The sequence below is a fragment of the Phaseolus vulgaris genome, chromosome 5, assembly GCF_051622355.1.
Source record: "Phaseolus vulgaris cultivar YP4 chromosome 5, ASM5162235v1, whole genome shotgun sequence".
Taxonomy (NCBI): domain Eukaryota; kingdom Viridiplantae; phylum Streptophyta; class Magnoliopsida; order Fabales; family Fabaceae; genus Phaseolus; species Phaseolus vulgaris.
The window spans coordinates 40,818,635-40,832,599 of record NC_143502.1 but is presented as its reverse complement, the minus strand read 5'-3'; the positions used below and the strand labels follow the sequence as shown (position 1 = coordinate 40,832,599).

General features: G+C 29.6%; 1 protein-coding gene across 1 annotated transcript; it reads left to right on the top strand.

Annotated features, from left to right (window-relative positions):
• Window positions 1-11,975: 11,975 nt before the first annotated feature.
• Window positions 11,976-13,369, top strand: LOC137817052 (DNA sliding clamp PCNA). Its single transcript, XM_068620268.2, has 4 exons — window positions 11,976-12,421; window positions 12,495-12,653; window positions 12,758-12,855; window positions 12,997-13,369. The coding sequence occupies exons 1-4, from the start codon at window positions 12,103-12,105 to the stop codon at window positions 13,195-13,197; spliced, it is 777 nt and encodes a 258-aa protein (XP_068476369.2). The 5' UTR covers window positions 11,976-12,102; the 3' UTR covers window positions 13,198-13,369.
• The last annotated feature ends 596 nt before the right edge of the window (window positions 13,370-13,965 follow it).

Genomic DNA, 13,965 nt, shown 5'->3' with positions numbered 1-13,965 from the left:
ATTCTATCCCTCTGAGAAGAAAAGGTAATAATGACGTCATAATGGACTACAAATAAATTCTTTTAAGGAAAAAGTAACAAGTTTTAAAGTATGTATTTATAAAAAAAAAAAAAAACTGCATTAATTAAGGACCTAAATGAAAATCAAATACAAAATATAACTTTTTTTTAACAACTTTTCACTCTAACGCTTTGTTTGAAATAAAAAGTGAAAGTATTAAAAGAAATTCTATATCAAATAGGATCGTAGCCATTGATAATTTTTGTTTAACTTCCAAAATATATTTTTTTTTTTTCTGAACGTATGATTTTCATATGAGAAAATACTAATTCGATTAAATATGGGCATTTATTTAAAAAATATAAATAAGGCAAAAGGTTTAGAATTTTTAATATTGTCTGGAATTGGACTGTGAAACGAGTTCAGTCCAATAATTTCAATGGAATATCTGGAATGGTGGAACGGAGATATCTTTTTGCACCTCCATTATGTATTTCTGCACCATTATAAATATAAAAAATATATAATTTTAAAAAATAATTTTAGATTTTGTAATTTAGAAATATTTTTAATTTCCATATTATAATATATAAATAATTTTTAACATTAATTTTTTTTCTGAATTACTATTTATAAATTAATAAAAAATTATTAATTATGTAATCGGATAGTTTTATGGATTATATAATTTATATTTCAAAGCTATTTTAAAGTTTTAATTTTAATTTGATGTACATCTTTATTCACGTGATAGTTATATTAATTTATTTTTTTAATATATTTTAAATTATTATTACAAATATATTTGTATATATAATTTAGATATAACAACTATGGTGTACATTTATTATACAAGTTGATCTTATGCTATTTTATTTGTTGAAATTTAGCCTATAATATAATTTTGGTATGTGAAATGTGAATGGTTATCGTATTAATCTTTAGAATGTAAAAAAAAAAAAGCATAATAAATATGTACAATGTCAAATAACTAGTGTTACTAATCCGTGCATCGCACAGAAAGAAATACAGATATAATTATTAGGTACAATTATTGATGAAGTATTATTATTATCATTATATTAATAATATTTTATACTATATTTTTGACTTTTTTTATGGTATTTTTTGGGGTTTTTTTTATTAAAGTTTCTTACTTTTATCATTTATGTCGATTGTTTTCATCTCTTTATCGATTTGTTTCTTCTATTGTTTTTCATATTGTTGTTTCTGTGTTTGTTGCAACATAAAAATTTATTTTTTTATTTTCTTATAAAAAATTGATTGCTTTTGATGTTTCTATTGATATAAAAAATAACTTAAGATTTAAACTATATTATAAAAGTAAAATAAAAAATTAATGTTGTAAGTGAAATCTGAAAAATAAATAAAAGTGAAATCATAAAACAGTTATTTTATGTATATGACATTTTATGGTCAGAACAAATACCACAAAGAAAACCATAAATAAAGAGTGTAATAAATATAAACATAATAAATTAAAAATAAAAATAAAAAATAAAAAACATTAATGTAAACATTAATATGAAAGCAGTTATCACCAACGTATCGGAAATATACGCGATGTTCTCCTTTAAGATCATAAAAATGACGTAAGTTCCTCCATACATAGGTTATTTCAGGATTCAGCAAATCCATGTTGTACATCACAACATGGGTGTTCCCGTTATTATCTGCCAGCAGCCAGTGACCATCAAGTTCATTTTGAAATTCAATAGCAAAAGCGCGATCCACAATACCATACTGTTATTTAAAAATCAAAATAAAAACTGTAAGCAAATCATTGAAGTTTGGAAAATCAAATATAATAACATAACCAAGAAAACACATACATCACCCTTAACACTCAATGTCCAGAACATGCCTTTGGTATCCAGTCCAACAATCTCCTTAGCAATTGCTGTTATCATCTTCATCGTAAATGAAAGGAAGAAATCAAGAGAAGAATATGAAATATGAAAGGACTTATAGCACAAACAATGAAAGAGGATTATGTGTATACAATAATCTCATAAACCACACCTATAAATAACATATTAATACCCAATATGTGAGACTTTTGGGTTTTCCAATTTGCCACCATCCATTCTGACGTTTCATTCTAAACATTTCGAAATTAATTAATATTAATATAATCTTTCATTTCATTTCATTTCATATTTTTAGATTTGTAAATATTAATATATTAAAATATTAATTAATATTATAATTGTCAATAGTTGCCATCAATGTTTTCCTAGTAAATGAAAAGAAGAAATGAACAGAAGAATATGAAAAGACTCACGGCACAAATATTGAAATAGGATTATGGATATATAATAAATAGCATATTAATATGTAAAATGTAAAATGTGAGACGTTGAGCTCCCTCAAAGCATTTAAAAATTAATTAATATTATAATTATATTTCATATATTTGACATTTTTAAATTTTAATATAATAATATATATAAGTATAAGTTATATATAAAATAAACTCATATAATATAATATATTAATACATTGATTAGTATTAATTTATAATATATAATATATATATAATATTAATATATTAATATATATATATAAAGATTTATATGTAGATAATTATTGAATAAATATTTATATATACATAAATATAAATATATAAAATATATATATATATATATTAACAAATACATGAATAATTATTTATAAATTATATTACTACGGATGAAAATATCCGGATGAGAGAGAGAAAAAAAAAAGTGAGTTTTAAGAATTGGTACGTGGCAAGCTTTGGTAGGTCCAGGTGTCATGTGGTAATTGGTGAAACTTTGGTCAATTTTCTTCTTTGGGTAAATTTCTTTTTCAATTTTTTTCCAAAAAATTGAGGTTGTGACATGTGTCAAAATATGACTGTTTCTGCTCCCTCAATTCTGATTATTTTACAGTTCATTATAAATTAAGTATAAATGCAGTTCAAATAGAAGTCTTTTTTGTGATAGTGTCCACATTCAACTTTCCACTTGGCAACCCAATTTAAACACAGTTCGGGTAACGCAAAGGCACATACCTTTTTGTACATTAGTGCATTATAAACTTCATCCAAAAAATCAGGTTACATTATACAGATATGAAAACAAAACATTGATCAATGTGCACTGCTCTCATAAAGCATAATATTATGATGTCCTACTTAATATCCTACTTAATATAACGTTTCTATATATATTATGATGTCCTACTTAAGGTAATAATTTATACGTTAAAGTATTCTAAAATATACACTATATTAATTTTAATAATTTTCATTTTCATTTGTAAGAGTTAAGAGAAAGGTGGGTGGTCAAGAAGTCAACATAGTCGCCGTTTGTGGAAGTGGCGTCTGCAATGAATTTATTGAAATTTTTTATTTAAGTAAGACATTAAATAACTTAGATTTGTATTTATTTGAGATTTTGAATAATTAAATAATAAATTCCTAAAAGAAATGTAATTAATTCTATTTCTATAAGCAACACTTTAATAATTTGTCTTTTTCATCAAAGAAATTTGTGGAAGTGGCGTTCTGCAGTGTGCATAGTCGCCGTTTGTGGAAGTGGCGTTCTGCAGTGTACATAGTCGCCGTTTGTGGAAGTGGCGTTCTATAGTGTACATAGTCGCCTGATAAGTGTCTAATTTCAGTAATATTTCATATTAAAATATAGGCACTTATGAGGATTTATTGCTAATTTACATATAAAATAATCCCTAATTTATGAATTTATACCTTTTTACATTTTTTATGATCTTTATTTGAATAAGAGTATTTTATTCTCAAATTTGGTGTTAATTGCAGATTTCTAAGGAAGATTGGAGATTTGGATTAAAGATGAATGATTTGAGCTAAAAAGATAAAGATAGAAGGTCCCAGAATGGAAAAAGATGCAAAGAAAGATTGAGCCTTTTTTATGTTTTATCATTTAGCCCATTAGCGCGACATAGGAAACAACCTAACCCTAGAAAACTAGGATAAATAGAGGGCTAGAGGCTCAACCTTAATGTGCCAGATTGAGAGGAAAACACCATAGAGTGAATTCTAACCCAATTGGGAGAATGGAAGGTGATAGAAGTATGCGTGGCTAATTCTACCCTTTGGGATTGGGAGTAATCTGCTCAAACTCTTATGTATTGAGGTGATATTTTATATATTAATATTCAGTTCTTGATTGATTATTGGTATTGTTGTTTTACTTTTAATTCTCCGTGACAAATTGAGAATCTTAAATCTGACCGGGAGGTATTTTTAGGGTTCGGACCTAAACAACAATACTTAACATATTTGAGTGCTAGGAATAGACTTGAAATGTTAATTGCTATTAAACGTATGAGCTTCGTTCTAAGTTGTTCTTATAAGTATGCGAGGGATCGATAGTTAGGGAACATTCTTAAGGATTTTATATGCGAGGAATCGATATAAATGATTTTTATACGGGCATCAATTTCAATTAAAGAACTTAATATTAACATGCTAATCAAAATACATGAGAGTGAGAGAGATGAAACTTAATCCCAATTTTTCCAATTGAAGCAACTAATTCTTTGTTTGTTTTCTTATTGATCAGTGCCAACATAATCACTTCAAACTCTTTTTTATTGTTCTGTTGTTATATTTAGCGAATATTGTACTCGATAATTTACTGTTCTTTGTGGGATCGATATCCGTCCTTAGGGACAATTATTACTTTTGACAAACGCGGTGCACTTGCCGTAAAAAGTCATCATCGCTGTTTGTGGAAGTGGCGTTCTGCAGTGTACATAATCGCCGTTTGTGGAAGTGGCGTTCTGCAGTATACATAGTCGTCATTTGTGGAATTGGCGTTCTGCAGTGTACATAGTCGCCGTTTGTGGAAGTGGCGTTCTGCAGTGTACATAGTCGCCGTTTGTGGAAGTGGCGTTCTGCAGTGTACATAATCGCCGTTTGTGGAAGTGGCGTTCTGCAGTATACATAGTCGTCATTTGTGGAATTGGCGTTCTGCAGTGTACATAGTCGCCGTTTGTGGAAGTGGCGTTCTGCAGTGTACATAGTCGCCGTTTGTGGAAGTGGCGTTCTGTAGTGTATTTATTGAAATTTTTTATTTAAGTCATTAAATAACTTAGATTTGTATTTATTTGAGATTTTGAATAATTATATAATAAATTCCTAAAAGAAATGTAATTAATTCTATTTCTATAAGCAACACTTTAATAATTTGTCTTCTTCATCAAAGAAATTTGTGGAAGTGGCGTTCTGCAATGTACATAATCGTCGTTTGTGGAAGTGGCGTTCTGCAGTGTATTTATTGAAATTTTTTATTTAAGTAAGACATTAAATAACTTTGATTTGTATTTATTTGAGATTTTGAATAATTAAATAATAAATTCCTAAAAGAAATGTAATTAATTCTATTTCTATAAGCAACACTTTAATAATTTGTCTTTTTCATCAAAGAAATTTGTGGAAGTGGCGTTCTGCAGTGTACATAGTCGTCGTTTGTGGAAGTGGCATTCTGCAGTATACATAATCGGTTGACGTCAGGTTGGTGTCATCGCCGTGTTAGATAACGGAAGATCAGGTGGTCTGGCATCGTCGCAATTCTGATTATTTTACAGTCCATTATAAATTAAGTATAAATGCAGTTCAAATAGAAGTCTTTTTTGTGATAGTGTCCACATTCAACTTTCCACTTGGCAACCCAATTTAAACACAGTTCGGGTAAGGCAAAGGCAGATACATTTTTGTACATCAGTGCATTATAAACTTCATCCAAAAAATCAGGTTACATTATACAGATATGAAAACATTGATCAATGTGCACTGCTCTTATAAAACATAATATTATGATGTCCTACTTAATATCCTACTTAATATAACGTTTCTATATATATTATGATGTCCTACTTAAGGTAATAATTTATACGTTAAAGTATTCTAAAATATGCACTATATTAATTTTAATAATTTTCATTTTCATTTGTAAGAGTTAAGAGAAAGGTGGGTGGTCAAGAAGTCAACATAGTCGCCGTTTGTGGAAGTGGCGTTCTGCAGTGTACATAGTCGCCGTTTGTGGAAGTGGCGTTCTGCAGTGTACATAGTCACCGTTTGTGGAAGTGACGTTCTATTGTTCTCGACATCAACCAAAAACCAATTTGATTCGAGTTCATTGCTAAACTGGATGGCAAAAGCTCGATCAACTAAACCATGATCTTTTACCAAAGAAAATACATGTTACATTTCGTTAATAGTAATCTAAAATATAAAATAATCAAATAATAATAAAACATAGCATACCTCGTTTAAGATGTTCATTGTGTGAAACTTTCCCTTAGAATCCATTGTGAAGATATCATCCAAATTCGAGAAATTTTCTATTTCTGGTACTATAACCGAGACAATAGAATCATAAAACACTGCATATAAAATATAGTTAAAAAATAAAAAAAGGAGAAAGAAAAGAACCTATTCGGTTGCATCACCTTGCTTGAGAAAGGGGGCAGGATGAGTGGTGGACGTTTGCCATAGTAGATGAACGCACCAAAAAAATACCTAAAGAAGAGAATGGTTACAATGGAAAACTATTTTGCAAATGCACCAAAAAACGACAGAAAATGCACCAAAAAATTGAAAGAAATGATAAAAGTATCACCTTTTATGTTCGGAGCAGATCAATGTTTGAAACCTTAATGAGAAAACCCAAGAACAACGAAAAGCATAAGAAACATAGAATAAAAAATCATCATTTGCGAATAAAAAATACATCAAAACCCAACAAAAGTGAAAAGAAATGATTAAAGAATCTCCTGTTTTTCGGCAAATGAAAAGAGGAAATGAGATATGAATGGGTCTTTGCGCCTATATATTCTCAAAAACCAATCTTGATAACCATTTCAAAATTTCAAAATTCAAAAATCGCGCCAAGTGAAAAATACCTTAAGAAGATATTTGTAGTGATGGTAAGACAATGAGCAGAAGGTGTGCAGTTGCCAAATCGGTGAAAGAGAAGGGGAAAGTAGAAGAGAGTAAGGGTTTAGTGTGTGGAGGGAATGAAGAGAGTGAGAGGCGTGGTGTGCAGAGGGTCTGAGAGAGAGAGAATGCAGAGGGTCAGAGTGAAAAGGTGAATATGGGGTGGGTTTATGTGCTACGTGTCGTGCATTTAGAGAGCCACGATGATGTGCCCTGAGAGTGACACGTGGAAACAATTCCCTTTGTGGTAAAAAATGTTTTTGAATTTTTTTTTCCAAAAATTTAAGGTTGTGACATGTGTCTAAACAGCTCAATTGTTATATATATATATATATATATATATATATATATATATATATATATATATATATATAAATATAAATATGCTGAGGCAAACGAAACACTTCAAAGATTTATTATTTACTTTATAAATTCTACATTTACACTATTTTCAATTTTTTTTTCTTAAATTATAGAGGATTTGATTGACTTTTGTCCATACTTATTTCGGGAAGAAGAAATAAAATGAGCTTTTCATCAGTATTATAATTGTTCTTTCATACATAATTTATGAACATTTTTTTTTAAACTTAAATATAGATTAATTTTAACTTAAAAACAATTTATATATTTATTTTTATTCTTTTATCCTAAATGCTTATGACCCGATCCTTTCGCATTTCTTCATGTATTGAATATGCTTTGTATAAAAAAAATATTGCAAAAATGCAGAAATAGAAAAAGTATAACATGTTTTTTTTAAATAAATAACATTAATTAAGTTGCTTCAAAAAACCAGGTTTCTATTTTTTAAAATAAATTTATAAATAACAAGATTATTTTATAAAAAAAAATAAAATTAATAAAGTTTTAAACAAACATAGCTGTTGCCTCAAATAGCGGAAAAGGTTTAGCAATTAGTTTGGATTTTGAATTTTCTTATTCGCTAATCCAAACACTGCAATTTTGCTATAAATAAACTCATGCCAAAATTTGTTTGTGTTGCATGTTTTTTTCCTAAGTGATGAATCAGAGAAAAGAAAATCAAGAAAGAGAGAAAAGATGGTGGTGGACGCCGTAAGGAACCTGCTGCAGATGTCAACATCAAGTGTTCCGCCACCGGCGGCGTCTCCCTCCAAGCCATGGACTCCTCCCACACGGTCATCACCGTCCTCCTCCTCCCCAACGTCTTCACCTTCCTCCAAGATTACGACTTCTTTTCAACACATGTTCGTCATTATCATTTTCTTTTTTCAATTACGAAAAAGATTTATGTGTTTAAGATTTTTTAAAATGTTTATTTGAACACCGTGCTCCACTGTACAACCAATAAATATTAATATTTTAATTATTTAAAAAATTTATAATTTTGTTAATTTTGAAAAAAATGGTAACTTTTTACTTTTTAGTGTATTTTTATTAAAGGTTTTTTTTTCTATTGTATATATTAATATTTATTGTAGTTGTAGGGTGGAGCACGGTTGCTAAAGGAACTCGTTTCTTACAATGTAATTCAAGATATTTGAATATGAGATGAAGCTGATGGTGATAGAGTCTTATTTTGCAAGATATCTGAGTATTGTATTTCTTACAACACCATTATGAAGATGACTTCTCTTGACCATGCAAGAATTATAACAATGGTTTGCTTCTAAGAACCCTACCCTCACTAGTATAAAATATGTAATCTACAACTCTCTATTTGTTATTTTGTGATTTCTTTATTTTTAAAAACTGAATTTTAAATTTTAAATTTTGAAATTTTGAAATTTTGAAATTTTGAAATTTTGAATTTTGAATTTTAAATTTTGAAATTTTGAAATTTTGAAATTTTGAAATTTTAAATTTTGAATTTTAAATTTTAAATTTTCAAAATTTAAAATTTCAAAATTTCAATTATGAATTTTGAATTATGAATTATGAAGTAATTGTAAACATAAATCAAAGTATTTTTCTTCTTTATTTTTAAAAACTAATATTTTGTCAACATAATTCAAAATTGCAGTTTGGGAGTCGTGAGTTATTCAACCAAACATTTTTCTTCAAATCCCAATTTTTTCCCTTTCTTCTCTTTCCACAATCATTAAACATAGGATTTAAGAAGTGAACCATTTTCCTCAAAAGTGTAACGGTGTGTAATGATACATAAAAGAAGAAGAAAAAGAAAGTTTCATGCTTTCATTCTTCTTAGGTATGAACATTCTCTTCTTCACTTTACCAACTTCTTTGTTACACTTTTTATGATTATATATTATTTATCATTATATTTATTTGTCTCTCATTTCTCTTCTTTTTTCTCTGCAAATTTGTTATTTTTTTTGCAAAATTTGTTCTTTCGTATCTTTGTATACTTTTTTTCCTCTCTTCTTCATTCTCCTTGTGTGTGTTATCGTGTCAATATTATGCGAGTACACACCTTTTTCACTTTTTAGAATTTTAAATTATTAATCATTCTTTTAAAACGCTTGCTTTTTTAGTCTTTGTATTTTCTTTCCAATCTTCGTTTGGTCAAAATCTATAAACATTGATTAATTGTTGGATCCGAAAAAGAATAAATAAAAGACACATGTAAAAAAAAAGGTAAAGTGTTTAGAATAAAAAAGTAAAAATGATATTTTGCAATTTATTATTATTATTTGTGTATTTTTGCTAATCCAAACACTACAATTTTGCTATATAAATTCTAAATAAACTCATTTTAAACCTTGTTTGTGTTGCATGTGTCTTTTCCTAAGTGAAAGAAAAAAAAATCAAGAAAACCGGCAGCTTCTCCCTCTAAGCCATGGATTCCTCCCACGGCCATCGCCGCCTTCCTCCTCCTCCCCAACATCGTCACCTTCCTCTCCGAAAGTCCTAGTGCGACTTCTTTTCGACACTTGTTCTTTATTATCCTTTTCTTTCTCAATTAAACGATAAAGATTTATGTGTTTAAGGTTTCTTAAAATGTTTATTTGACAACCGTGTTCCACCATACAACCCAATAAATATTAACATTTTAGTTACTTATAGAAATTCATAATTTTGTTAATTTTGAAAAAAATTGTAACTTTTTACTTTTTGCGTGTATTTTCATTAAAGTTTTTTTTTTCTATTGTATATATTAATATTTACGGTTGTCAAAGGAACTCATTTCTTACAATGCAAGACAAGATATTAAAATACGTAATCTACGATTCTCTATAAAGATCAGATCGTTTGTAAAGAACTCTCGTAATAAGAGAGGTGGTTACATTTTTGTAGTTTTTTGCAAATTTTCGCTATTTTTAACAATGGTTCCCATCTGAAACGTCATTATATGTGTTTTTAAATTAATGTGAAATTGCGATGGTTCTAGTGAGTTGTCTTTATATATCCTCTTGGAAATTTTTTTTCCACGTGGGCTCCCTACACTCTCACTCTCTTCACTTCATCTTCTTCCTCTCTCTCCCTTCAACTTTCTCACTCCCATCTCCCTTCTTTCTCTCACTCTGCATCGCACCACCCACATCCCCATCACACAACCCTCTGCGGAGGTGCGATGCAGAGTGAGAGAAAGAGGGTAAGTGAGAGCGAGGAAGGTGAAGGGAGTGAGAGGAAGAAGATGGAGAATGGAGAGTAAGAAAGTATAGGGAGGCCACGCGAAAAAAAAAAAGTTTTCCAATAGGATATATAACGACGATTCACTAGGAAGGAGTTTCACATTAAAAACATATAACAACAATTCAGAATGGTTAAAAATAGTGAAAATTTACAAAAAAAAACTACAAAAATGTCACTGCCTCTCTTATTACGACAGTTCTTTCCAAACTATTTTTATAGGGAGTCGTAGATTACATATTTTATACTAGTGCAATTTAGAATGAACATATTTTTTCACTAATATATTGCAAAAGGTGAATATCATATTGCAAATTTCTTCAAATATCTTTGTTTTGAACGTTAAATAAATTCATCTATGTTTGAAAGGTAACTTTTTAAATTGATATTTATTTATGAATTTAAGGAAGAATTGGTTAAATAAATTATAATGTGGTAGGAACTAAGTTTGGAGTTGTTTCATCTCATCGCTTGATTCATTGAAGTGGGCTTATTATTTTGTTATTATTTTTTATGTAATAGGAAGTATACTAGTATTTATCGTTTGGTATTGATGTATTGCCAATAAATTAGGCTTCAGATTAATAAAATAAACATTCTTTAAATATATAGGTTAAATGTTGTCTATCACTTAAATTATTTAATTTTATAAATATTATTAAAACGAAATTTAAATTTAGGATATTATTAATCTAACTTAACTATTCTCATTATTTTTATTGATATGATGAAATATATATTTATTTATTTTACAATAAAACTAAAGGTAATTGTACTTAACTATCTTTTTATCTTTTCAAATGAACTTCGTATTTAAATATTTTTATTTGTAAAATTATGATTATGTATTGTTAACATGTGAAATATACTAGTATACCTAATTATAATGCCATCTTGAATTATATCCTTTGATTTTATGATATTGTTTCCTTTTAAGTGCAATTAAGTTAACTCTTATATAGCAAAATACGGATACGAATACGGATATGGAAATACGTATAATTTCTAAAATGTATGACACAAAGACACAAATATATATATTATATAGTTATGAATTATATAAATTTGAGTTTTTAGAAAATTAATTTATTTCTCATTTTTTAAAATTGTGTTAGAATTCTATATTTTTTTAAATTAAACACTTTACCGATACGTATCCATGTCAGTGTTGTTCGACACCATTTAAAAGGCGTGTCCGAGTCTCGTATGTTAACTCACACAAATATCAAATAATTTATATACTTAGACTAATCAAGCTAGGCTAAATTTATTAATTAGAACCTAAGATTAAAATGAGGGATAATTAGTAAAAGAAATACAATTAGGTCAACAAAGTTAAAAAAACTAACCACGGGTGGCAACGGAATAAACTAACAAAACCCGCGAAAGAGCTCAATATACAATTTTTAAAAAAAACAAACTTGATTGTTTTGTGTCATCCCATTGTCATTAGCATTTCTTTGTAGTGTTCTGTGTTGTTGGTAGATGATTGGTGATACATAGATAAGAGGAACAAGAAAGAAAGAAAGTGAGAGAGAAGGAGAAGAAAGAAAGGTAGGAAGATGCTGCTGCAAGCTCGTATGGTGCAAGGTTCAGTCCTGAAGAAAGTGGTAGAGGTCGCAAGGAATGTGGCAGGGGAGAGAGCCAACTTGGTTTTCTCCACCACCGGATTCTCCCTGCAAGCCAACAATGTTGCCATAATGGTAGCCGTCGTTCTCCCCTCCGATGCTTTCGACTATTATCACTGCGACCGCACCATCTCCATCGGCATCAGCCTCGACTCCATGTTCCGGATCTTTCGTGTATCCTCCGATGATGACATCGTCACCATCAAAGCCTTTGACGGGGTGGACTATCTCACCTTCGTCTTCGAAAGCCCCAGTGAGTTTCTTCTCCCTCTCTCTCTCTGTTTCACTTCAAAATTTATGCTTTTCTGAACATTGGTGTGTTGCAGAGCAAGACAAGGTATCTGAGTTTATGACGAAGGATATTGATGTAGTAGACCAAGAGCCGCTTCTGCATATCTCCGAGGCGGAGAACCATGCCATGCTCAAGATGCCTTCTGTTGTGTTTGCAAGAATTTTCAGTGAACTCGCTGATGTTGGGGACAGTGGTTCGTACTACTCTGCTTTTCTTTTTCATGTTTTCTTATGCTTCTTGCTGATTCTTTCACTTTGCAATTGAATTTGTTGTGTCTCTGTTTCATTTTAATTGTAGTTACCATTAAGATTACCGACAAGTCTGCCAAGTTTAGCACTAAAGGAGAACTTGGGATTTCAACCATAATCTGCAGGCAGAATCTTGATGTTGACAAGGTAACATTTCTGTGGCCTTCTTGTGTTGAATGCATGCTTATAGTGATCTATGGTAGATTCTTTCATGTGGGTGTGAAATTATGTGTGGATAGCATTCAGCAATTTGAACTGCAGACTGATGGGTTTATGCCATGGATACAGCCTGAGGAAGCAGTTGTGATAGAGATGAATGAGACTGTGAGCGCGACATTTTCATTGAGGTTGATAAATTCTTTCACAAAGACGGCGCCATTGTGTAATACAATCACCATCAGCTTTGTAAGCGAGATGCCTTCTGTGTTCGAGTACAAAATTGCTGAGACTGGTTATGTTCGATTTTTTTTGCGTCCTAGGGAAGAATAATACTGAACAGGACGAGGTTGAGGAGCAGACAAAACCTGATACTCTGATGGGATTTCAAATTCGGTTGTAGGATTTCTTATCTGATGAGATTTTGAATTCTGTTGAAGGATTTCTAAGACATTCTTCAAGATACTTTTTAGCTAATAATTCGAAATTCAGTATTTGTTTTGCATGTGTTTGTTATCTTCTTCCTTTCCACTTTATTTTGCACATTTTGTGGTTCTGAGATATAGTTTTCACAATGGATATTAGATTCTTTATTGTGTGACTAAAAAGCTTTGATGTCAGTGTTCTACTGTCATTTGCTGTAGGGAAAAATGTATCAAAACTGTCAAAACTTTTTCTAAACCAAAAACGTATACTTCACTTCAATTTAACTGAACTCTTTCTACAGTTCAAACAAACCAAATTAGATCTTTTAAACTAAACTATTCTAAATTTCATTCAACTATTTTTAATTCTTTTTGAAAAAGGTTTAAAGACATATTAAAGTATTCATGCAATGCTAACAAAATGTTTTACTATTCTTATAGTTAAAATCTTAATATAAACTAGAAGCTGTTTACTATTAAAAAAAGTGTAGAAATTGTGTTCACAAAAAGATGCAATTTATCATAAAGAATAAAGAACCATCTACGGATTCCACAAATTTCACCATCAAGACGGATAGAGTGAGGAGCCTCGAGGAATAATATTTACAGGTATTACTGCTATTGCAAAAAAAGAAACAGAACAAATTAGCATATTTACAACCAGCAATGAACAAAA